The 27,992-nt window shown below is 35.0% G+C and overlaps 1 protein-coding gene across 4 annotated transcripts; it reads right to left on the minus strand.

Annotated features, from left to right (window-relative positions):
- Nucleotides 1-30: 30 nt before the first annotated feature.
- On the minus strand, nt 31-27,989 carry GckIII (Germinal centre kinase III). 4 transcript variants are annotated; one of them, XM_088037157.1, is made up of 9 exons: nt 13,747-13,984; nt 11,776-12,080; nt 7,421-7,645; nt 2,443-2,952; nt 2,241-2,386; nt 1,987-2,191; nt 1,377-1,637; nt 1,121-1,326; nt 31-1,065 (listed from the first exon to the last, which is right to left on the minus strand). In XM_088037157.1, the coding sequence occupies exons 2-9, from the start codon at nt 11,953-11,955 to the stop codon at nt 1,053-1,055; spliced, it is 1,746 nt and encodes a 581-aa protein (XP_087893283.1). In that variant the 5' UTR covers nt 11,956-12,080; nt 13,747-13,984; the 3' UTR covers nt 31-1,052. The 4 variants fall into 4 exon arrangements, with proteins under 4 accessions (XP_087893283.1, XP_087893282.1, XP_087893281.1 ...); XM_088037156.1 differs by having other exon boundaries at nt 13,743-13,984; XM_088037155.1 differs by having other exon boundaries at nt 13,737-13,984.
- Nucleotides 27,990-27,992: the final 3 nt, after the last annotated feature.

Raw genomic sequence — 27,992 nt, forward strand, 5'->3', positions numbered from 1 at the left:
AAACGCAAGGAGGAAATATGGGTGCAAATATTGTTAAATTGAAATAATTTTATTAATGTACACCATGTACAAGACAAGCAGATCTCATACAGATTTTCTTGTAATTTGCCATGTTAAATTACAGGTTAGTCTAAAATACGAAGTCATTTGTAATTGACTGTACAGTATAACTATGCGGAAAACTATAAGATTCTCTAAATAAGATAACAATTAAAATCAACAATAAGAAGTTGACATCAACAGTTCAACATTAAAGCGTTTCAATAAACACTCGCAAATGATGTTGTTCACTCTATCACAGTATTCCGAATGGATTCAGAAGCCTGAGCAAACACGTTCATGCAAATGCGAGTTTTCACGGCTCGCACAGTAATACTGAAAGTGGGCTACTACACGGCAAACCTCTTGTATTCCCTCAAAAACTCAACAAAATGAAGAAAAAAACGTAAATTAAAGTTTGACACTGTGATGCAAGTTTTTGTAATAAAGGGCACTTTCAACCGACACCCTACACTTACACTCATAACACATCGTCAGGTCATCACACCTCCAGTCTTAAGTCAATCGTCGCACGCAAGATGCTGCAGTAAATACCTTTGATTTTCGATGGCTCCTGCAGGGATTTACTGCAGTTCTAACTAAGCAAAACGGATCTGGATGACACTGAACAGTAAACAAGATAGTTAAAATAAAGTATGTATAACTATATGTTCATAATATTATGTATATACACATCTAAAAAAATACATTGCAAGAAAAAAATATTATCTTAATGATATATAATTCAATCTAGATATACATATATACATTATCCCTTAGGACATTGGCAATAACAAGTTTAAAATAAATTTCAGAAAATGACAGAAACACGAGTCAACCACAAATGAGTAGAACAGCATGCATTGTGTGGCTGGAGAGTTGAAATTCTTACTCTACTAGTGCTATGTAATAAGCTCAAGAGATATTAAGATATTGTCATGTAATCAGTAAGTATTAAACATGTAGGACAAACTTGGGTTAAACTAACTTAGTTCCGTCATCACCGCCGGTTCCTACGACGCATCTCTGCAAAAAAAAAACTCCATTAAACCCACAAAACTCCCAACCAAACTCCCCAAACCTTGTAACTTTATCCATAACACTTCTAAGCCTCTGTTCCGTCACTGTCGGCATCAACTTCTTCACCATTTCACTAATAAAGTTCTCTGTAATTCCAGGACTCGCCCGTTCCGCAATTTCAAACGCATTCTTTAACTCCTCGATGGCATCGTTCGATTTGTGAGCACTGTCCGCCGCTCGTCCGTTATAATGATGTTTTCTCTGCAACTAACAAAGGAAATTAGGGAGTTTGCTAGACATCGAAAACTCCAACTTACTTCGGATATTAAAGGATAAATTACAGCCGATAAACAGGGGGAACGGACATCATGTCTGGCTCCGTTGGAATGCTCTCGGGGAACCGAACGCCGATTTGACTTCTTCTCTTCGGTTTCCCCTCGGTGGTCCAACGGACTTAACTCTCTCGAAATCCGTTTTCCTCGATCTTTAGATTCGGCGTCTTTTTCTCGATCTCGATCTCGGTCGCGGTCTTTTCGGTTGTCGGAAGGCGACTGCACCACGGACTGCGGCCTTGTCGACTGCAATTTTGCAAAAATTGAGTTTCTGACGTTATTAAGATAAGTTCAGAGAAATAATATTCTCCTTGATTCATGTCAATCGTGATAAATAAGCTGCTTGCCAGAGACATTAATTAATCAAAATTCAAGGCAGATTTCCAGCTCTACGTATTATTGCAATTTATTGCGAAAGTGCAACATTACGGATTGCAGCGTGTTTAGAAAAATACTTGAATCGTGAGCCAATGTTATGGAGAAACATGATTAAATGGTTCTCGTTAACTGTTTTACAAACAATTCACTGATAAATGTTGTTATTAATAACATATAATTATCACAAATGTATCATTTATCCATTTTTGCAACTTACTGGTGTGGCTTTGTCGGATCTGTAGTGGTTAAGATTAGAATCCTTGGGTGGCGATTTGGCTACAGTGGGACCGGATCCATTCTGAATTTTATTAGTGATCTTGTGATTAGGAGTTAAATCTTCCTGTGGAAGTTTGATCGAGTGATTTCCTTTCACTGTCATAATCCAGGGATCGTCCAAATCACTTTCTTGTTTCGGTTCCTCTCTAAAAATAATTTGATTAAACTAGAATCCGGGATTTAGTAGTGACGTACGAATCTGAATTTTCCGATTCCGTCTCGCTTTCTTCGTTCCTTGTACATCGCCACTTCTTATACCTATCGATAAGGTCTATTAAATATGAATTCTTTTTCGCTTTCCTAATAAATGGATATTTGAGCAGTTCTTTGGCTGTAGGTCTCTGGAAAAAACGAAGAAAATTACGTAAAGTAGGACAAAAAAAAACAAAGAACTTACATTTTCGGGATCCTTGTTGAGACAAGCCTCGACAAAATCTTTAAACTGTTTCGTGTAACTCCCCGTCAACTGCGGCGGATTGTTTTTTGGTATTAAAAACAAGACGCGCATGGGATGCAGTTCGGAATTCGGCGGTTCACCTTTGGCCAATTCAATGGCGGTAATTCCTAAACTCCAAATATCCGCTTTTGAATCATATGCAGACTGTTTGATTACTTCCGGAGCCATCCAAAACGGCGTCCCCACGAACGTATTACGTTTACTTGTTGTATTGGTCAACTGACCAGCGACGCCGAAATCTGCTAGTTTGACATCGCCCATTTCACTTAAAAGAACATTGGCCGCTTTGATGTCTCGATGGAGCTTGCGTTCGCTGTGTAGGTAGTCGAGACCTTTGAGGACTTCGCGAAGGATTATCGCGATGTGCATTTCTTCGAAGTTTCCGGCTTTCATTAGGTCCAGTGCCGACCCGCCGCCAAGGTACTCCATGATGATCCATAGCTTGGTTCCCTGCAGAATAAAACGTGTAAATTTATAAATAAATCATTGTATTGGTGATGGCATTAGTATTTGATTACATCAGTGCATTCCGTAAAGATTTATCACTTTTATCGGTACAAATGTCAACCTTTAACCGAAATTAATTACAATGAAAAAACTTCTCAAGTTTTTACAATTTTCTGACGGTGTTAATAATAAATTGTGATCATAATTTAGCATGCATATGGTAATCTGATTTCGGTACACAGGCTTCATGTAAATTTAAATCATTTTGTAAGTAATCAATGTCAATTATTACTAATAAGCTTCACGTAACATGCTTCACGAGCGTTTGTAATCAGAAATTAATGGGTGTCAAAATGGCAATTTGAATTAGCAGGGGATTGCTATAACACCACATAAAGTAGACATTTTTATTGATATTCCATTCTAAATAAAACTAGAAATTAAGTGCATTTTGACAACCCTGCATGTTTTTTGGCCATAAATTAGATAAAAACTTCATGCCATAAACTTCACTGACGAGATTATGTTATTCACTAAAAACCAAATATTTTCAACTTTTTTTTAATTAAAATTCTTATCTTTGTTAATTTTTTAAGTTATGACAATGAATTTTGGCGAGGTTTCTATTTCTGACGTGTTTATTAACTGTGGAGAAGTACAAAATTTTAGAACAAAAAACAAAGATTTTAGAAAATTTTATTTTACGACGAACTAAAAATTTTCAATATTTTTTTAATTAAAATTCGCGTCTTTGTTGATTTTTAAGTTATGACAATGAAATTTGGCGAGACTGCTATTTCTAAAGTGTTTATAAACTGTGCCAAAGCAGAAAATTTGAGCACAAGAAATTGAAATTTTAGAAAATTTCATTTTAGGATGAACCAAAAATTTTATTTTTTTTTAAATTAAAATTCGCATCTTTGTTATTTTAAAGTTATGACAATGAAATTTGGTGAGATTACTACCTCTAAAGTGTTCATTAACTGTGCTAAAGTACAAAATGTTATAACAAAAATAAAGATTTTAGAAAATTTTATTTTAGAACGAACCAAGAATTTTCAACTTTTTTTAAATTACAATTCGTATCTTTGTTGATTTTTAAGTTATAAGAACGAAATTTGGTGAGGTTACTGTTTCCTAAGTGTTCATTTAACTGTGCCAAAGCACAAAATTTTAGAGCAAGAAGTGAAGATTTTAAAAAAATTCATTTTAAGACGAATCAAAAATTTTCAACTTTTTTTTTATAAAATTCGTATCTTTGCTAATTTTGACGATATTACAATGAAATTTAAAGAGATTACTACTTCTAAAGTGTTAATTAACTGTGCCAAAGACCAAATATTACAACAAAAAATAGAGATTTTAGTTTGAACAAATGAAAGCTTTTGAAAACGCTTTATACAAGTGGTGATCCAAATGAGTAACATATATCTATCTTGAGGTATTTCGTAAAAATTCAACTAGAAACAGTAGTAAAAACAGTAAATTCCATTGTTCCTTTGAAGTACTTTAAATTTGTTACTTTGATGAAGTCATGTGAGTTTATTACGTCATTAAGCAAAAGCTTTAGTTAACAATAAACGCGAGTAACAAGTATAAAACATACAACAGTATTTCAAGGAAATCTTTCGCAAAGTTGATAAAAAACTTGAAGATAAAGTTTGGCATTCGAGATGAACTCAAGATTTCTGCGATAAAAATGGATTTTACAATATCTAACTGTGGATTTTAAATGCAATAAAAGAAGATGTCTATCCACTCGTAAAATAATTTTTTCATTTTTAACACACTTGATATTTCATCAAAAAGCAGACCTACCGAAATACGTAGTATATTATGTAACGAGAGCAAAAAAGAGCAGATTAATGCCCGAGACTACTTTATCACGAATTATTCAGTTTCTTAACCTCGTGGTGCAGAATATTTCCACGATTTACGACACACCCATGTAAGAAAAGGTGATATTCCAACCATTTCGCAATGTTCCCAATGTATAATTCATATTTTAAAAATCGAGGGAACATATTTGTGCAATAAACGTCGTCTGCATTTCAACAAAATCGTAAATCTCAGTTGATAGATATCAAAATCAAATTAATTTCTCCGGAACAGCAGGACCTAATCCTTAATTCTTGAACCAGCTGTGACCCCAGTGGGAACTGAGGTCGTATGTTAGTGGCAGCTACATAAAAACAATATATCCCCATTCGCACGCCACTGACAGGCAGACAGAAAAAAATTCGCGATCGTAAAGTTACAAGACGTCCATAAAATTATCGTACAGACAGCTAACGACGCATCGTGTTGCATTCAAATTGATAAATTTTATATCATGCCCTGGGACCTCGCGAATGCAATTGTATGCAGAGGAGAGACGCTATCTGCATGGGATTGGGAATTCGTTTTAAGAGCGTCATATTTCGAATCGATTTACTAGGTACTCTTGGAATGTTCTGAGAGAATTTCGATCCCAAAAATGATTTTTTTAAGCAAAATTCGACGTGAAATATTGCGTACGTCCTAAAATACGACGTCCTCAAATGAAGTCACGAATTACTTAATTAAAAGCGGAGGTAATCAAGCGTACCAAGATGGCGGCTTCGTACTTTAATAACAAAGTAACATCGCTCGCAGAATTAGCGTCGAGCAATGAGTCACGAGCCGAGTGAGGTAATACGCGTCGTGCGAAACGACAGGACAATTTTCAATTTATTGGTGAAATCGGCAAGGACTTGGAACAGTTCAGATGTAATCTCCGCCTTTGTATTCTCAAATTGAAAATGTATGCGATGAGCAAGAAGGGCTGTTCCCTTCTGCAACGTTTGCTTTATCCTCGGGGTTAGATGCGACGCGGAAGGACCTTTACTTACAAAGCCAATAATTAATTGCATCCTTACCATTAACGATCTCCATTAGTAATGAGATTATTGTGCAGTTTCAATTGTTCGGGATTCGAAACGAATTGTGATTGATTCAGTGTACGGTGAAAATTCAACGAAATTTCGTTGGAATAAGGTCAGTCAACTGTACAAAAAATGGAGGAAATTTAAATATCAGGGTCAGTTATGTGACCAGGGCGGAGTTGAACTTTATTCCGCTTGTGCTATAAAAAGAACGTTTGAAGAATAGAACAATGATATGAGAAACTTTTACTTTTGGTTTTCAAGCAATTGCAACAACCGGTCACGACTTATAAAATCACCTACTGAAATATTTTACGAATTTAGAACACGAACTAAAACCGGCAAGATGTAATAACTTCAGAAATGGATCGTAATAAGACAGTTCTTCCTTAAAGAAAGCTTTAGTGAAAAAAAGTAAAAACAGTTCCTGCATTGTCTCTCAGCTTTCATCAGTCCAACAATAAACAACGGATTCGCTTCGTTTATTGGGTTTAAACACGAGGGGGTTAACCTCCCTGGGAAATCAGTGCAATCCATAAGAAATCTAAGAAAATCAGACGAAATCATAAGGAAATCAGGGAAAGATAGACGAAATCACAAGAAAATAAGGGAAGGTTAGACAAAATCACAAGAAAATAAGCAGAGGTTGAACGAAATCACAAGGAAATCAGGAACACTTCGACGAAATCACAAAGAAATAAGGAGAAGTTGGACAAAATTACAAGGAAATCAGGAGAAGTTGGACGAAATCACAAGGAAATAAGGAGAGGTTGAACGAAATCACAAAAAAATCATTGGGAAATTAGGGGAAGTCAAGTGTATGCCTTTTTCGAAGTGCAATAACCCCTGGGTGTAAACCATCAAAAGGTCTTCGATCAAGACTGATTGAGAAAACTCGTACCACTATTGCTTTCAAATGGAGAGCTCGCTCTGCCCATATAGATGCCATACTTTATGTAGCTGTTACAAAACATAGAGAAAATCAACTTAAAATGTCGGAAGCGACATTAAGAGACATTTTCCTCTATAGAGAAAATTGGGAAAAAAATCGAAAAGCGGTCCGTGTAACAAAGGAACGATCTCGGATCTTATTAAAGAAAAAACTACGTTGTTATCACAGCAGTCGATAAAATAAACAATCCTTGTTACTCGTTACCTTATCCATAAACGGCAACTGAACAAAACAGGTGACTCACTAGTTTGGTTTTCTTTTTAATTACTCGAACCACAAACTGGAATTTTGTAACACAACTTATTGCAAGTTGGGTAAACTGAACGGCAACAACAACAAAATTTTCGCATTTCGGTTAAAAAAAAAAACAAACATACCAGGCAAACTATTTAAAAGAGAACATGGTTGCAATTTGAATAGCCGTGCCCCAAGTGACGCAACGGTGACATTTATAATCACCCTACACTGATTATTATCTCTACTTTCATTATTTATTTATCCACACTGTCGACTTTTTAATAATAAAAAGATAAAAAAAACCGAAGCAAAGTGTTGGCGTGAATGAGCAAGTGTCGGCTAACATCCAATTATCCTGCGAGAGGAACGAAAAGCTCACCTTAAGGTACGATCCGTAATATTTCGTGACGAAAGGACTGTCGCATTGTGACAGCACCATAATTTCCTGTTGTATATCTTCGATTTCATCTTCAGCCTCTTCTAAATCTATGATCTTGATGGCGACCACCTGCGTCGTTCGATTGTCGATTCCTTTGAATACTTCTCCGAATGAACCTTTACCGATGCGCTCCTGTTTCGTGAATATCAGCTCTGGATCGACCTTCTGCAATCAAAGAAGAAAATAATAATGCCTTTTCCATTGCAATTAATCTCACTACAATAGAATTATCGCCCATAGGCGTGCTGGGCGTGTCTGAATGACAGATATTTTAACAGAACTTTTTTTTCTATTGTTAGCAATGTCAGTTTCAAACGTCGCCTTCACGATTTACCAAACTGGACCAAAAATGTTTTTTTTCAGAAAGGATTTTCATTAGCTTAATTGGTTCCTGTAAGCTGCGCTATAAATGCGGACCTTTTGGAGATAAACGATGATGGTGATGATGCGTCATGATTAATTTCATTTGCCCCGCACAAAACAGTTTGGATCAACACAAATTTGTCGGAAGGGTTTAGGCGGACGATAAATTAAAGGCCGTGACGTACTGTCGATACACGATAACGTCGAAGATTAGAAATTTGACTTTTTCGAAGAAATCAATACTGGGTGAGCCACGTTTTCGTAAACATCATGCATAATAAAGTATTTGCTCTATGAATATTTCGTTACTTTGCTGAATCTTTATGTGGCAGCCTTATTTCGGAGTCTATTCAAAATAAATTTACCCCGCAAACAAAATCTACATAAATAGCAGCGCACTTTTGTGGTATTTTATAATACAGTTTATTTTTAATACAAGTCAGAAAATATACATATTATATCCAAGACAGTTCTACATTGTAAAGAATGGAGCCACATTGCTTATACAGAAATATTAAAAAAAATAAAGTCTCACTATCAAACAACAAAGATAAAATGATGAATTACGTTTGATTGTTTTGTAATTTTGTTTATTTATTTACGAAATAATAATGCAAATAATTTATTGCGAAAAATTTTTTACGTCACTACATAATATGCGAGTTGAAGCATTAAACAAATTTAAAACTAGGTCGAAACCAGATGGTATCAGCAACTGTAAGGACTGTTCAGTTATCAAAAGTAAATATTAGCACTTTTAACAACTGCAATCATTATTTGCTTTTTTCCAAATGTTTTATTTTCACAAATAGACATGAACATGTCATTTAATTTTAAAGAATTAATTTAAATATTAATTACTCAAGTTGACAGCAGTTTAGTGTACAAGAAGACCAGTGACTAGATCATTTAGTGCTGATTCCAAATTCACGTAAAAATTTTGTTGAAAGATTATTAAAAAATTATCCGTATCCAACTACAACAATCTAGAACCAAAGAGACAAATTTTAGATTTTAAAGATTGAAAAAAAAATGTAATTCTAGTACCGTAAGTAACGAAATTTGATAAGATTACTCAATTACAAACTTCTCAAACTAAAAAGACAAGTCTTCATTTAAAGGTCCACCTCTACTTAAAAGCAAAATAGAGCAATCGGATAAAACCCAAAAAAAAGATTGCGTTCATTGGCTCGCATTGTCTTTATCAAAGTAGTTTTTATAAGAAAAAACGCACCCAAGCAACCAACGCGATCGTAACTCTTCCTTCATTAGCTAATGTTCAAAATTGTTGATTGGATAAATTTCCAAGCTAATGAAGCACAAAAAAGATTTAATTCCATTGGATGTTGGTAACAAAATACGCACAATACAACATACGTCGGTTGTGCTGCTTTTTCATTGAGTTTTGTTTATTGAAGGAAAAAAGTGCACAATTACAAAATTCCAGAGCAACAATATTCCAAACCAAAAAAATTTAATATGTAAACTAGTGTAATTAGTGATAATTATGGTGTACCAACTGGAAACCTCTGAGTACGTCAATAATTTAATTGGTATCTTATATTAATAATTTTGAAAAAATACCTGTAATAGTCAAGCTCAATATATCTTAATCGATAAACGTGTTGCGTAACAAACGAACTTCGATATAACTAATTACGTTGTAATTATTTGTTAATAAAATGATTTATGATCAAAATGCTAGTACTTAGATAGAAAGACATGACAAAAAATCTTAGTGAATTGCAGACGCAGGGATAAAAAATTGGAAACACGCAAACTAACATGACTTACGTAAGCATTACGGTTCAATTATGGGCCAATAATAATAGAAATTATTACTTGTCATTGCCAGTAATAAAGTTTTTGGAATCTTTTTTATTAGAATGCCTGCTTCTGCAAAGCTTTATAATTAGTCCTGTTCTCTTTCTTTATCCACCAATTACTCTAACAAGTTTTATGTTATTGTTACTTCCTTAAAGTTCTACGAAAAAAATTTCTTGTAGGCTTGAATTTATTTTTAGTGTACCTACTTGCGCCATCAAGTTGCTGGCGCCTCCAGTCACGCCTACTCAAAAGCTTTTGTGAGCATAATATGAAACGAAAAGTGGTAATATATGGTCCAATCAAGCTCACAAAGCGCCGGAGCTGGCGTGGACGATAAAAGCGAGTACGCTCAAAATAAATGGCAAGAAATATTTGGCGGTAACTGAAATAAGTGAATGTTTGTAACTTGTAACACACGAGAAAGTAAAAGGCAAAGAAAACTCATAACTAAGCGTAAAGAACTAGAACAGCAAAAATCAGACAGCCCGAAGAAACAAACGTTATATCAGCCACCGTTTGCCAACTAATTCACTAATTTATTATCATTCCGTTTCTCTTCCCAAACTTGACTTCCAAAGTTCCCCTGAGTGGTAATTTCCACAAAAATGTAGTCACATCAAGTGAGCGGTACACACATATTTCTCCAAAAATGGAGCAAGCGCCGCCTTTTTATGCGTTCGCATAAGTTCTAGGATTTTGTTCAAAGCCATATCCTCGTCAGTCAAGACTTCTTTTTATTATACCATTGAGTTTTATGTACTTTTTCCTTCGGTATGTGCCCATGCATCTTAAAAATGCACTTACAACAAACAGGAAGCTACTCCAAATCTGGCTGGCTTCCAAAAATTTGTATCACCTAACCCACAGCTCGCGTCCTTGAACTTTATAGCAAATCTATTTGACCAGTTTTTCAAAGTGGGATAGAATATTAACTTACAGGAATAACTGTAATCGTATCGTTCGATAAAAAGCAAACTTGGCGTCATATGACGATAATCCGCATTTTAGCGATCGTTCAGTACTGTCATCAACTCTTGGAAAGTTAGGAAAATTCAACTAATAGAAGGAAAAAACTGTGATAACGTAATGCTGATAACAGTCAAGTTTTTGTACGTAATCTATTCAGTGGACTGCTGGATATTTGCGGTTGCGCCAAGTTTATTCACCTTATATTGTATTTTTATATTAGAAACGAACACCGTGAATAAAGTTTGTAATCCTTGAATGATCAAGCCGTTATCTACTTGTACATTTTTCCAATGGGTTTTACTTTTACCCACAACTGAGACATTACAATTCAATCAGACTTTCTCTTTTCGCATTGAAATATTCTTTAACAATGTATAATACTCGAGATATTTCGAATGGCCGCCTGCCATACGCACGCTTAATCTTATATAATCTCGGGTGAACGCTCATGTCTTAATACATTTACATACAATTATGAAACTGACGAGCCAATTTATATTCATGGACTATGGAGAAAAGCAATGACAGCGAGGGCCCGGTTTATTTTAAAAAACTGGAAAACAAGGACAGTCTGTACTGTAATTAAAAAACTCTTGATAATCGAACTTAAGAACTCGCACTTCTTGATAATCTAATAAAAAAGGAAACCTTTGAAAAGTCCTTTGTTTTAGAAGAGTTTTATATGATTCTTCCCTTTTCCTTTGAACTAACATCAACGTCGTTTCTTTGCGTTATTGGATAAAAATATTTCAAACTCCAAGGAGTGGAAAAAGGAGGCTTCGTATTTCTAAGACGAGCTTAATTTGAACCAGCGAATTAGTAAGACGAGAAAAATGATTCAAAAGTGATATTTTTATTGAAACCCTTATTTTAATTGGTGTTACATCACTCTGATTGGAAGACAAAAGAGAGGCCGCAAACATGAACGCAGTAAATCAAACCAAATTAACACCCAACATCCTGTATGCAATAATAAGCTCCGCAATAAAAAATAATTCAGATGTGTACTACCATGGGGACTAATCATCAAGGCCAAAGTGCAAAAATACATAAAAAAATTGTAGCAACATCCATATATGGGTATTTTTTCTTGTTTCTTGTCCATTAAGCAACCCTCCTTAATTCCATCTACTTACTGATGCAAACGGGTTGCTCTTCGGTCCGCCCTGCTGCGGAAAAATGCTGACGTCGTTGGGAGCGGCCCACGAAGCCGGTCTCGGCGTCCACTTTTTATTCCCACCCAAGAACCCCTTCGATTCAAGAGCCGAGGGATGTCGTAAAATATTGTTCTTCATTTGACCATTTCCACCCCACATGTTAAGTAGTATAAAAGCGACTTAAAAGACACTTCACATTTCACTCACGTCCAGACAGACCCAAATTCTTAACCTCCCAAAAACACTTGATTTCACCGAACACCACGAATTTTCATCCCATGAATCTTATCAAAAACAAACAAGGGTGGTTAGATGTGTGTATGTATGCATCACTTCGTCAACAAGTTGAGTTAAATTATGAATAAGAGAACGAGAATTGCGGCTTACACGAATTTAACATAAAAACAATGATATTAAGTAAAACGTGTTATCAGCCCGCATTCCAGATGTTATCTGATGATAAGGTAATTCTAATTCGTTATTTTATCGGTGTCATGGAAGACGATTTTGTGTTGAAATCTAAATGGACCGAAATTTAAATATGTTATCAAAAATGATATTTTGAGATTGCAAACAATTATATCAAAGAAACGATGAAACAGGAACGATTATAATAAAACCAAATAAACACATAATTGCGTTATTTTTATTATATTTGTTTCACAAACGGGAACTCGCTGCTTTTAGAATTTATAGCACATTGTTTAAATTGTTTGTGATAAGAACACTAGCTATTGAAAATATATGACGTTAGTCACGGTTCTGAAATAGAACAAAAGTCGATTATATTTCATGTTTCTGATTTGGTAATGGGGCAATCCTTGCCCAATCCGTAAGATTTAATCTTCAGTATCGATATTGTCTTGTCAAGATACAAAAAACGGATGAAGCAAACTAATATATGTGATTGCTTAGCAGTATTGCGACGAATAATTTCACTTTGGCAGATGTATAGGTATGCAAAATAACACATAAATTACTTAGAACACAAAGACTCATATCGTGTTTACAACAATGTTAACCAGTTTTGTCCAGATTATAAAATTTTTTGGAACTTTTTAACATTCTACGTTGTTTTGAATATCAAATTTGGGGTTTTGATTTATGGCCATATAGCTGTAAAACTGCAGTGTTTTCCGGTGCCACTGGACTGTCAGAAGCCGTCAGTGGTGTCGCCACGTACACCTACACTTATTAGCAATGCAAATCAACTTTGTAACTTAACGATCCTCAAAATTCCCCATAAATTTTCACTTACAACATCAAATTACACAATATCTCGCGGCGACCGAAGCCCGCATGTATACATTTCAAAAGTTCAACAAAAGAAGTGAATTATTTCTCCACCTCTGTGATATCTATGTGTGTTTTACGTAGTTTCTCATGTTGAGCATAAAAATTCTTTCGTTACGCTTGGTACCTTCAAATCATATCATAAAAATTTAATAACACAACAGTGTTTGAAGAACCGTATGTAAATATGTACATTATTCTTGTGTTTGCACAATAACGAAGGTGAAACGGCAATAAAATTAAAACATGTACGCATCAGTGGCACCATGCTACAACACGTCCATTTCCGAAGATAACATTTTGAAAATCCTTTCAATAGTAGGAAATGATATAACTCGAGGAGAAAATCTGAGACCGAATCGGAACATCAACATCAAAAGGGTTTATAGAGCAGAACGTCATCCGACAACACCGTCAAGTATGACAACTGCATCAGGACGAAAAATGCGGATATTCTAGTCTTTAGTGCCGTTTAAAGCCCCATCCCACGCGAAATCGTCAAATCCTTCGTGTCACAACATTTTGTGTGACATTTTCGTAAGAATGCGTGTAAGCCAAAGGAGTGTCACTGCCACGCTCCCCAATAAAATATCAAGATACGACTAATTGCAAAAGAACTTCGACGTCACAATCTGTTGCATACGTACACACACCTACCACTTCATTTTTTTCCGCACTTCACCAACGCGACACAAAACTCACACTGCGTCTTCTCTACAACTTTCGACGCCGCATTGTCCTCTGCGGCTGTACAACGACGACGTCCGTCCGACAACTGAGTAATAACAACGGAGGCGCGTCGTAATCAGGCGATGTTGTTTCCAAACAAAACCGGCAACATATTATATACCTTTCACTTATGAAATACAACCGACAATGTCGCCGTGCATCGACATACTGTTTTCGTATTCCGTGCAAACGTACGTGGGCCCCAGTCGAATTCATTCAGCATGAAACATCAATCGGGTGTGTGATTGAAATGTTAATCCGTGGGGATTCGAAGGACCTTTTGTTCTTTTAAGTACTTTCGAAATTGGTTGCACGCGGAAATTAAAACCGAACGATAAAATAACACTAATAAATTCATTACTTGAGGTTCGTGCCGCTACCGTAATTACAGTTCGATCACTACTCGGAATGAAGAATTGGCAATATGGAAAAAAAAATTGTACCGTTTAGAAGATGAGGTTTTCGTTCAATTAAATAAAAAATGTAATTCTGTCATGTTCGTGGGTTACAGTAATCGCAAAATTGTTCGCAAAATCCACTTTTTAATGGAGATTTGTAGCCCAAGTAAATTACCATAGTTCGCAAGTTAAATGCAAATAAACATCTCAAACAAGAAACTTGCACTTTACAAGCGTAGACGCTAAAGATAAATCCTATCATTATTATCAAATGCCCTCCGACAGATTCTATTAACCCCAATTTTCGCAAATTTCGATTAACCCGTTATATTAAAAGAGTACTTCCTATACAACTTGTAATCACCTAAGCGTTCACTATACGCCATAATTCAATTTTCTGGCTACATAAATCTAAAATGTCATGTACACTGCAGGAGACTATTTTGCACGCAAATAAAAAATAAACATCAAAGAAAATTATGTGGAGTTGCAACAAGAAGTTAATCAACACTTCGCTTCACAACATACACTTTTAATTGTTATTGCACACGTGGAAATGACTTGGAATCATTTAAACGAATTTATAAATCCGTTTGTATTTCACCGAAAATACTTCGGAATTCCAAAAAAGTCTTTGCCCTCCATAACATTTTGATTTTATAGCATCACAGGCAAGATCCTCCATTTGGTTCATTTAGAAGTTGCAGTTTGCTCTAATTGCAATCCAGGGCTGCTGCACTTCTGGCAGATTTAAAATAATGGGGACCATCAGGGTAAACTGCTATGATTTCTTCAGAATCATGAAAAAGACCTAATAACAGTGACTTAAGTAACGACCATAAAATCCGTTTATATTTAAATAATCACGTTAACGGTACAAAAATTTCTAGTGTATTTGCATATCCATTACATGCAAGCATAGGATAGCGATAAATAAAGCATAAAAAAAATTAACAACATCCTTTAATTTATAATAATCGGTTAAGAAGTTAAACACTAAAGGAAGGTGGTCATAAATAAGACGATAAAAAGGATACAGAGTATCATCGGTTATATCTTTTTGTCCGACTCCAAAACTTGGAATATCTAAGTTACACAAAAGTAACGAAACGTACAAAATAAGGAAGCAGCTTATCGCTTCTGGAGGTGAAATTATGTATTTTCCGGTTAACCACTGATAAGCTCACAATGTAAAGTAATAGGCGCCTAAATTTTCAATCTGTGTTGGCTTTTGTTAAAAAACTACGACCATTAATTTACATTATTTTTACTTGAGCAATATTTATTTTTACCCCTTTATTCACGTTTAACGATAAAAAATATGACTTAAAAAAGACGATTTATTGAGTTTTAGTTTCATTCACCTCCACAGGCCATCTCCTTATTTAATGGCAATAATTCATAATCTTTATTACGATTAAAATTCACAAAAGCTCGTGGTTTATTTAATTAAAATTGAACAAATATCTAAAATCTGAATCCAACAGCCCCTGTCAAAATTTCATTAAAATGCAAATATTCCATCAGATAACTGAGATTTGTGATAATTGATAATACAGTATTTTGAATAAATTTACGTAATTGGAAGAAAAACGCCTTACCGAATTTCTATCATTCTTCATTTATCAGAATTACGCGTTTTGTAGATAACCATTAATTACTTTTCAATTCTATGAAATAAAAAATGATTTTCTCCGAAACTGACTTAATGAAAACCATCAATCAAGTTTCATTTAGCCATTTTAGCTGCTACCATGTTCGTAACCATATAATTAACGATAATCAGGAATTGTGTAAATGGCCGAAGCCAAACCCAAATGGATTATGGTGTGCTAACAAATCACTAGTGACCTTTCAGAAAATTATTTCACCTACTACATATTTAGAGATAATAAGTATGCATGTGCGCAAATTTTATAGAACTGCTAAGCTTTAAGAATCGCAAGTGTCATATTAGTACTTGTCCTTTAAACAGTAAAAACAATAGAAATGACAGTCTCGCAAAGTCAACGAACGCAAATGAATCATGTATTACATTTAAGGAAACGGTTATTACTGGACGACGCGTGCCCACACATTAAAGACATTAAAATCTTCTTGTTTTTCGAAGAACAAATGGAAAAACATGCAATGTTATAGAACAAAAGAAGTGTATTACCACCTTATTGGTGCAATTAAACTACCTAATTAATATTAAGCAGACAGATGTATCGATTTCTTTGATTTACTAGCTTCAAATAATAACCTAGAAGACGTGTCAAATTAATATCACACTTATTGACACACCTTAAGGAGAGTAAGGTGAAGCGAGAAAATTCTCTTGTGGCTTACGAAGGCGCCATTGTTCGTGTAAAGTTTCAGAAATAAGTCTGCGATTAAATAACAGTCTTCAAATATAGGAGTTTACAACGCCATTACATGGAGAACATTGGAAAGTCTCCTATGTAGAGTAACAGATATTTAAATAATTCTTGAAATATTTGTTTTCAGGAAAAATTACTGGACTTTCACAGGTTAAGTTGGAAAGGAAGTTGACGGGTTTTGCTGTTTTTGTTATGGTCGTATCACGCAAATTTTGTATAACATGAACTGATTGCTTCTGTATAAGCAGCGTAAACAAACTTTGCGCTTTCTAGTGAGTTTCGTTAAAAAGTTTTGACGCATTACTTGTCCAATGTCGGGAGTTTTAAACAGGAATAAATAACTCTCTGTCGATTTTACGACTTAATGAATAAAGTACTGTAGCTGCCACCAACTACCGTGTTTATAACTTCATGGGAGCTCTAACTGCACAAAGGGACGAAACCACCAAAGTAGGGGAGAGGGGGGCATAGTGGGGTACTTAACATTCAATTTGCCACGCACGTTAAAATAATAGAAATTAACAATTTTTTTTTACTAAATATCATAGACTAATGTATTGCGGATGATTTTTGTTGTACTTTTTTTGATTACCATAAAAAACTTACGACATGTGAGCATTATTTTAAAAAATGGGATTTGCCCCGCTTTGCCCCGCACATAGGGGTAAAGTGGGGTACCCTATGGGGAAATCAAATTTTTGAATAACTGTGTACCTACTTGGAAAAAGTAACATTTTAAAATTACTTAGGCATCAATGCATATTGCACATAAATGAGCAGGTTCATCATATTTAGCCACTACATTTGTATGACTAGATTTGAAAAAAACTTGCTCCCTAACTTCGCGATTTTTTTAACGAAAACACAGAATTTCACATTTTGTTTTATAAAACATATAGGTTTTCACATTTTGTTTTATAAAACACACGTGGTTAACTGTCAACTAACAACCAATCAAAACACGCTATTCGACTTTTTTCACGGCGTTTGATTTGAGCAGCAGGAGTGTTACCCCGCTATGCCCCGGTACCCCACTATGCCCCCCTCTCCCCTACTTGATTCTTAAATTTTGTTATTTATGACAAGTACCGACATCACATCACAGTCGGTTGATCACTTTTACCGATGCCTGTCATAAATTACAAAATTTAAGAATCAGCTACTGTAGTAGATCTGCGTATACAATTTTTTGCAGGATTGTGTTACTTTCGAATCAAATTCACAACGAAATTGTGACGAGCGTTACTTTTAGAAGTACAAGAAGTCTAGTACTACCAAATTAGCGATACACTCCAACGACCTTTTTGGTGTACAAATTCAATGCAGTCCACGGAACGTCCACGTGGTGAATTTACAGTCTAGTAACTTTCGCAACAAGAATACAAAACCGATTTGTCATCTATAATACACGAATCAAGGTCCGGTGTTTTGTTACATTTAATCTAAACATGGCAGACGACATGCTAGTTAGTGTTTCCAAAGTCTGTTAGTTTACACCGTCTTACTACCATCATCCATCACAGTCAGGAGTGTCCAGCTGCATTAAAAAAATGAATATAAATGATTGCACTCCCGGAATTTCAACCCTAAAAGCTTCGATTTAACGTCTAAAAAAGACAATCAGGACTTTTCCAACCTACATGGTCTTGATGCATAGCGCACTAGGAAGTTGGTCGTAATTTTGAGGTAATTTTATTGTCTTGCATGTTAAGTAACTTCGCCTGACTTCACGTGTCCAACCATTCGAATACAATGAGCAACCGAGAAAACTGGGTGGAACTGAATTCCAAGGTTCGCCGCGCGAGATGTGTGGCATATTGGGCGAATAATTACCTTCTGTGTATATGCAACGATACTTCTATCGACAGAAAATTACCGTACAAGACTGACCCAATTTCCAATCAAACCTTACAGAATACCGAAAATAGAAACACGAATCGATACGAATTCATTCTTTAAGTGTGGGTAAAACCAGAAAGTCCTTGAAAAAATAATCGAAGAACACATCTCTCTTGGTTTTGGAACTCTTCAGAAAGTAGCAAACATGACTTTGGTTTCAATTGAAAAATAGTGTTATAAAATGTTAATAAACCATCCTATCCTAGATCCCATATGTTAATGATTATATTGGTTATAGAATGTCTTTGAAAAGCATTGAAAAGGTTGATTCAATTCAATATGCAGATATTAACATTAAAGTTAAATATCAGGAATGCCGATAATAGTCATCATATTGAGCGTGTAAAGTCCGTTATAACATAACCAAAAGAAACATTCATACTATGAGGAAAAGGCACTAGAAGATAGTATCTGGTAAGGCGCGTTCATCCGTGTTCTATCTCACTTTTGAAACTGGATCAAGAGTCGATTGTATGGTAATCACCGGGGATGGAGCACTTCCGCTAATTCGCCTCTTAAAAACATCCATTATGTAAACATAAATCCACGTCAAATATAAAATTCGAGTGGTTAAAACTAAACAATCACCTTCGGCTACATTTAAGCAGTAATTAAAAGTAGCACTTCCTTTATCATTCCATAACAATTACAACCGCTAGGGGACATCCAATACGAGTTAATTTCTTTCATATAATTCTATCACAACTGCTACAACCATCCATTTGCGTATACAAGAACCATTTGTAACAAAAACAACATTCCTATAACATTACCGCGTTTTTACAAAGAAAATTACAGAGAAAGGTAGACAAGCATGTATCACCGCAACAGACCTCTGCGGATGGCACGTAGACAATCAACAATGCAGCAAAAAGTTCGCTTCTACAGAGCAACTTTACTTCCAACTTTTCAAACTTGAACGCCATCTGGTTGCTACGTCCTTCCGGGTCCTTTCCTGCTCAAAAACTTAGTACTTTTACGCTTACAGTATCGTGCACTCATCCTCTGTTGTGAAGGAAAATAAATGTCGTCACCTATCACGACGTCAAGCGAAAGCCACGAAAACCCTTAAAATGACGTTAATCTGCATTTTGATCCTTCGAACGTTCATCAAATGAGGCTATAAAACGAAGAGAAAAAATCGGAATCGAAGTAATCAAAAAGATAAGAACTAGTGGAACCAACGTAAAAACGTTATAACTAGATTTTGGGTCCCTAAAAAAAGATGCTACTTCGTATGGAGTGAATGTTTGAATTTTTTGAACCACATGAACTGATCGTAAAGTGATAGTTTATCATGTTACTTTCTAGCGTTAATTATATCGCAGTAAAAACACCATAAAGTTATTATAATTTTTGAAATATTTGAAATAATTACTATCGATATTGAGATCAAACCAACCGTAACCGCGTATAATTACATAATACGGTAATTTTAAAACAGGAGCGGAAAATTAAAATGCAACTTTTCTGAAGTACGCAGAAATGAAGTTTGATACTATGGAAGTTCTTCGTTAGAAGTTAAGTAAAACCATTTCGTTATAAAGAGCATATGCTGTAAGTTTACTGGACTCAACGAACTAACAATTGTCTACCAACAGTGGCAAGTATTTGTTTTTCGATTTAGTTGATTTTTAACCTTTACGAATCCGGCGGGTTTCAGTAGGGCGAGTGTGCCAAATGAATTTCGCATCATTTGCCAGAGACGTTCTTTAATTTATGAGCCTAATCGCTGCCACGAATTGTTTTTAAATGAGCGTATTTTCGCGTGCCTTTACGTTGCTTTGCTTAGGCAGTTTATCAATTTTAATTGCGTTCTGTTTTAATTCCATCTCCACTGATGAGGGCAGAAAACGGCATTGGAGCCTTATTGAAGAGTCCACGAGTTAGAGTTGATGACATCCGCAATTGCCCCCACGTGCGGTAAAGTATTTTCAACACACAGAGTTGACATTTGAGGTGGAAAGTTGGAAAGTAAATGCTTGGATAGATGTAATACCAGATATATCTATACGAAGGTTAAGCTTCGAGCAATTTAACGTAATTTTGTAATCAATCAGCAATCATTGAAACCTCCCTTGCGTAGGTGTATGTAGCAGTAGATTACACCTAATGCTAATTAATTGTAGATTGATGTGGACAGCATAATCTCGATCATGTCGTGCGTGATCCCAAATGTGATGTCACAGAGACATTTAAATGGAATTGTCTTTTCCCATCTATTGCGTGAGGCCACATAGGTTTGGTATTTTCTCATCATCTTGCGAATCGGATAAGCTACGCTCGTCAATTAACCGTTTAATATCCTGTTACAAAAGTTCAATTACAAGACAATAATTACGCACGACGAAAAGACAGCGGTGACACATTTTCTTTCGCTGATGACTCCTTAATATGCCTAGTATCGATCTCCATTTGCACATTTAGGTCACGGATGAGTTTCCCTCAACTTTTTCCTTCTAATCTAATACCCACATGCAAACATCAGCATAGGCATACGCCTGCGATAATAGTCTTTTGTTTTAGAAGACGAAGTGGGTGATTGAGAAACGCATCGTCACTGTCATTACGAGTATCGAAATTAATTGCTCATGGATTAATTATTACGGTCTCATCCTTTTGTTCCTACGTGAAACAAACAAAAAACCTCTCACAACTTCAAAATGAGCTTAGGGAAAACGGTGCGTTTGGGTTTAGGTTTCCAACAAAGTCGATCAAATACGTTTGAGCTGAAATAAATTGTACCGCTAAAACTGCCGAGTTGCAATTATCTGTGTAAAATTGAAAACAAAATTTCCGTCATTTCAGACTAAACAATTAAGTAAACCGCAATTTTTTTTGTTAATTTTTTACTCCAGACGTAAATTTTATTATTGTAAGACCATTCAAAAATTACATAAATCTGATTAGAAACAAGCTGCTTCTAAAACGTTGATAAATCGTAAAGTATGCGAAAGTAAGGTATGCAACTCTACATTGTTAGAAGTTCATTGTCTGCAACTGTTTTAAAGTAGATATAGAGTGATTCTTTTCAATATAATTAATCAAAGGTGGGTTTGCATTTCTCCACGTAGGTCTCGGCGAATTCCTACTCTGATTGAAGGCTTGGCAGGCTTGGCACATGAGCGTAGAATCAACTGCGATCAGGGGGGTTAATTTATCTATCTGCATGCAACCCAAACATCTCATTAACTTTTATCGTTGTGAAAAATGCAGTTTCTTCCAATTGAGCAAACTAGTGCGGTGTAAGAAATAACATTTCCAAAAAATTCATCCTCGCCTTTAATTAATATTGAGAAAATCACCCTGTATATTAAATTAATGTATCATTCAAAGAAAGAACAGAGACTCAATTTAAAATAAAAAAATCTGCTTGTAATGGTTAGAATTCAACTTCAAGTTTAAATTCCTCAAAGTAAGAAGTCTATTTTTTGGCAGCTTCTTGTAGCACTTAAAAACTAAACCATAAACTCAAAGGTACACGTAACGGCCTGAAACGATAACCTTGTTCCCATACGGCCGTTATCACATCGACTTCCTGGTGAATCAACGTATCATACCCGCTAATTACAGTAACTTGGTGTTGGAATGAAGTCATACATACAAAACAATGGAGTAGATACGAATTTAAATTGGGCAAAATGGAAAACTAGAAAACACGCAACAAACTGTGCTATATATTCGACTTTAGTTTGTGTATATTTCAGTATTTAGGGTGAAACAGAAAAGTTAGGCATTATGATATGTTGATTCTTAATACTGTGCAAAAATCTTTCTCTTTCGTAATTCTTTATTCCTAGTTCATTTTTTGAAAATAATTTTAATTTTTTTTTTTTCAAACATTTCACTCTAATCAACTTTGGTTTATTGTTTCTTTAATAGAAACTTTCACTACATGACAAAAAGTGTAAACCTTCAGATATCCTTTCTAAATCATTACCACGCTAAAAGATCGTTATAACGTGGTGACAAAAAGTTTATTACAAATGACAATACATTCAGAAATATGACTATTTAAGATCACTGCAACCATAAAATAATTTAACTTTTATATTAATCCAACCAACTCATCCAAGTGGTTTGTTTCACTAAGAAGTTTACTAAGAACTTCAACAAAAGACTACAGTTAACCTCTCGCTAGAAGCATTAAACTTTGCTAAGTTTTAATTGAAATAACGTGGTGGAATTAGTCAGTCCACAAGACCACAGATCAATTTCTTCAGTAATTCGTCAATAAATATTAAATCCCTGAATCCAACAGTCGTTAATTTGACCAACGTCAATGTGAGGGTCTATGAATTCGTAATTTTTCTATTCCGCTATCTGCTCATTCCCCTGTGTAGACATCAATTCGTATCCGTTAGTTTTGCAGTTTTTTTCCTTGGGGTATAGAGAGAATACCGAGAAATCTGTCAATGTATTTTTCACGTCATTTATTATTTGATTTGACACATCTGGTCAAAAAACCACACGCCTTTACTTTGATAAAAAATACAAATGATAAATTGCCTATTGTGGAAGTGAACTTTTCTCCTTCCTTGCTTATCGGATTATTCAATTAGCTATGTGGTTCTTAAGGGTTATTTATGGAGCAAAAAAGCCTGTTCTTCCTCTTCATTACCTTGATTGCACAGTTTTATAAAATTAATTCATCGATCGCTTCATTGTGTTCTACTATATCGGCGATGAAGCATTTTTTCAGGAAACTAAATTTAATTAAGAACAAAGGACATCTAAATTTCATTACTGTAATGAGTAATGACATTAGACACGTTGTAGCATTGGCCTTTACGTGCGTTTCGGATTTAACAGCCTTGACGATGACAATTTCTTGCGTTTCCTCATTTTAGGTTTAGGTGTGCTCATTTACCCAGTACCTTCCTGTGTTCGCTTTGTGCCGTTATAACATACTTTTTCACTTTCAATTCGCCACTGCAGTATATTATTAACATTTCTTTCGTAAAGTTTCCTATTTTAATGGAACGAAACTGTATATGGTACTACTCAAAGTCATTCACCCAACGACACCTGTTCACTCCACAGTTTTCACACACGACGTGTGACTCTCGTCGCAAATTCATCCGTTCCGAAAGAACTATTTAATGTGGGTCTATTTAATTCTCTATTAAAATTGTTTTGAAGACAAGGGCATTTTCCAACTTGTCAAACATAATTCGTTAATTTCCTTCGGATTTATTTGATTTTTACTTGAAAACGTTGAACGGTTCCGGCTTTTACGGAAAACGGAAATGCGAGCATCCGACAGGTGTATTGGTCTGACAATAATTGCACTCACTGGCTGTGTAGCAACGCAATTTTTCCAATTGCCACCATCCGAGTGAATCAAAATATTTATTGCTTTTAGATCAACATGTGATTGAAATGTTATCATACTTATTTCAGATGTTGTAAAAACTAATATTGAAACACGCATTAAAATGATTCATCTTTTATTGGAGTAACAAAATCTTTTATTATCTTCTTGTTTGTAGGATCAAAGTCAACTAACAAAATTTTAATTTAGCACATCTTAGAAAATGTTACATCATAAGCCCGGACGAGCGGAAATATTGATGCACGGGGACTCCCACGAGTACCTGAAAGAGTTTCCGGTGAGTTATGATATGATACTAAGGGAGAGTGAGGTGAGTCGAATAAAAATGAACGTTTTGCTTTAATGAAGACTTCTAAAGATTATTTTCGGCTACCAACAAAAAAGAAAATTTCATTAGACGTCAAAATGAAATCCAACAAGCTTCTATGAATAATAAACATAATAAGCATTTTATTTGTTGGCAGTTTATTTTTTTAACTTTCTCATAATTAAGTTTTGCGAGCAAATTAGACAAGTAAACAACCATTTCATTGTAATTAGTTTTGTTATAATATACGAGCATGAAAATACATTATAAAGTAGCGTTGAACTGGTGGGAGAGTCTTGTCTGTCAAGTACCTAAGTAATGGGGCGAAATTTTTTATAACAAAACGACGTATTACCAGCTTGCATAACTCAAACAAGACGTAAAAACATTCTAATTACTAAGACATGCAATTAAGACCCATCCAAAAACAATTAGGTACCGTCGCGCGTCAAATCACAAACACCTCTTTCGTTTTAACATTTATTTTTATTTTTGTTGTGTCATCGGACAAAAGGTGATTCAACACTCAAACTTTTTCGTTTAGACAATTATCCTTGACCTTGCAACATTTACCTGAGGCAATACTAATTATATCGAGTCAAATTTGTGTATTAACGTAGATTATACTATACACACCGGGCGCATGGTTTCGTTTTAATGTAATTATTTATCAATCAATGGTCGGTGTGAAAAAATGCCACCACAAAGTAAGGTAAGCAGCATATGGTTATTTTTATCTGGTCCATCATAAAATAGAGCCTGTCACCAACTAGAGCATTAATTATTACTTTGGTCAATTAATATTCCGTAAAAATGTAGGTATGCGTCTTGGTTGACCTAGCTATTCGGTTTAGTAATTAAATCTCACACTTTATTTGGTTAATAGTACACTAGAATCGATTAATTTGCATGTCATAGTCGGAATGAGCAAAAAAATTGCTCATTCAGGACAGTTAATTAGTTTTCTAAAATACAGATTTCGACGGATTCTGGATACCATTAAATGTTTTTAATCCGAGTCTGGCTTTAAATCAATGACGGAACCTGTCACTTGCCAAGTAAATAAATGAAATTCAAAGACAACAGTTGAAGAGATAGACCAGGACATGTCCTAAAAACTTGTTACAAAATGTGGGATTTAGCCTCTGAAAGCGATTAAAAACGAACCCTGCACACTAGGATTAAGCTTAACATGTATTTAGATTTAAATTCCATTGAAATCTGTATTTTGGGTTGCCCACGGTGTATAAATAAAATTTAATATTTTTTATACTGTATTAAATTCTGTATTAAACTGTTATCACGCCCAGGCAGACAGTAAACTCATTTAACATTCATTTTGATACGGATTTATGTTCAAAAGTGTTTTAAAGAAGCACGCAAATTTAACGGGTAAAAATTTGTTTACACATATTTAGTTTAGAAGTCAATTCATGTGAAAAGTAAATTAAAAGAATTTGACTTGGATTCCAAACAACCAGTCAAACATAGTTGGTTGCTCTAAAATAACGAAATAATAGAGATATAGTATTTGTTCGAGGGGTAAGTCTCCCTGGGAAATCGGTGTATCAGTCTTAAGAAATCACTAGCAAATCAAGGGAAATGGTAAGGAAATCTAGAAAATCAATAAAAAATCACTATAAAATGGGGGGAAATCATTAGAACATCAGGAAAAGTTAGACAAAATTATAAGGAAATCAGGGAAAGTTAGACAAAATCACAAGGAAATCAGGGAAAGTTAGACAAAATCACAAGGAAATCAGGGGAAGTTAGATGTATGCCAGTTTAAAGAAGTATTAATTAATTAATTAAGTATTAAGTCATCATGTCATCAACAGGAAAATCAGTTGGACATCAGAAGCAATCAATAGAAAATAAGAGAATATCACTATAAAATCTGGAGAAGTCAGCCGAAATTACAAGAAAATAAGAGGAAGTTAGACGAAATCATAAAAAAATCAGGGAAAGTTGGACGAAATCACAAGGAAATCAGGGACAGTTGGTCGAAATCACAAGTAAATCAGGAGAAGCCAGCCGAAAAACACAAGAAAATTAGGGGAAGTTGTACGAAATCCCAAAGAAATCAGGGAAAGTTATTAAAATTAAAAAAACTTGCTATTAATTAGTAACATGAATCAAAGTAGTGAATGAACCAGATTGATTTATTTAAAAAAATTAAACCGCGGCCAACTTTGAAGTCACTTTGCAGATAACACAATTTCTATTAAAACAATGTGACGATATCGTCTGATTATTACAAAAGATTGTTATTAATGTGTGAAGTGAATTAAAAGATATTATCAAACGATTGTTTCCAATACGATAAAATAACACATCTTTGTCTCTCTAAATTCCGTTCCACTGACTAATTATAAGCCGCTTAACTAAAATACCACCACTGAAAGGACTGTTTACTCAGAGTGGAAATTGTGCCTTAAAAGCCAAGAAGCTTTCTGTTTATTCAACTAATGTAGGTAATGCTGTCGATCAAGATAACCCGATCATTTATAACCAGTCAAGCACAAAACGAATTTCGGCGTATAAGAACATTAGATGGCACAAAATAATTCATATGCTTTTATACATAAACAAACTTCAATCTTTTATTAGGGAGTAGAGCCACGTCTGTTCCTATTTGATCAAAATAGTGTAAAAAGTACAGTGTCGCCCAAAAAAAATTGCTAATATGGCAACTAAAAAAAAACAAAAATAATAATAAAAGAAAAGTTTAGAAATGTATCAAAAATAAGTAAATAAGAACTGAAAAAGTCATCAAGTTCTCATTGCCTTTTTGCACACCCTGAGGTCTGTTCTCATTGCCTTTTTGCACACCCTGAGGTCTGTGATAAATACAAAAAAAAAAGAAGTCAAACTGTTGATTTTCTAAGATCTTGGTTGAACAAGTACTCTCTCTCTTTTAGACGTCATTTTGACACAATAGGATGGGTTTTTTCAACGTTTTGTTCTATCAAAAAAACAATTGAACACCTGACGTGTGTGGTTTCCCTTAACAAACAATGCTGTCAAATTGAAGTTTTTGGGAAATACAATCAGGGCATTACATCTAGGCTAAATCTGTCTTCATTTATCATTCTATTAAGATTAGAGATATCAGATAGGAGGTACAGATGTAGTTACCTAAAACTCGATGATTCCAAAAAGAACTTTTATAACGTTATCAGTGATACTTATCATGATAATTCTGTATTATTAATCTCTATAATTCTTTTGGTTTGTAATAAATTATTATGGAGAGTCCAAGCAAAACATTGACGTCTTTACCGGCTTGAAAACCTCGTTTTGCACGCCTTTTGGCCACAAGAAAACTAGCCAGATCATCTCAAGAAGTCGAGCAGCGATTAATTATCGAAAACTGTAGGCGTTTCGGATACGATAGTTGTTCGAATTCTTGTTATGCTAGAGGGCTCGAACCGGTAACCAAAAGCCAAATTAAATTTCCAAACGTGTACGTACCTCATTGAAGGCCATATCTGAAGGTAGTTCGATGGCCTGTTCACCTGTAAGATGACAACAAATGGACTTCTTCTTCCTCGGTCAATTCGACGAATCCACCAAAGACCTCATCGATATTCTTACGTTACACGGCACCGTCAATAATCCACATTTGATACGAACTTCGTCGCACAGTTTGAACAGTTTGAACACAAAAATTTACATTCCTCAGGTGGGAAAGGTGTTGGAAACAGGGAAAACACAATCGAATTCTTGCTAACACACGAACACGTGACTGGGGAGACTCTGGAGACTCGAGGGTTAAATCACCACCACTTTAAAACGACGATTTTGCGAAAAGTTCGGATTTGAATACACACATCTGATGCACCAGCAACGAGCCGGGCGCCATATTGATG

The sequence above is a fragment of the Gnatocerus cornutus genome, chromosome 5, assembly GCF_029298725.1.
Source record: "Gnatocerus cornutus isolate USDA-ARS CGAHR chromosome 5, icGnaCorn1.1, whole genome shotgun sequence".
In the NCBI taxonomy this organism is placed as follows: domain Eukaryota; kingdom Metazoa; phylum Arthropoda; class Insecta; order Coleoptera; family Tenebrionidae; genus Gnatocerus; species Gnatocerus cornutus.

Coding starts and splice junctions, on each gene's coding strand:
- GckIII (XM_088037157.1), bottom strand. CDS start 11,955: ATGTGGGGTGGAAATGGTCAAATGAAGAACAATATTTTACGACATCCC. Junction 1,638..1,986: donor GATCCGACAAAGCCACACCA/GTAAGTTGCAAA, acceptor GCAAAATTGCAG/TCGACAAGGCCGCAGTCCGT. Junction 1,327..1,376: donor TTTATCCTTTAATATCCGAA/GTAAGTTGGAGT, acceptor TTCCTTTGTTAG/TTGCAGAGAAAACATCATTA.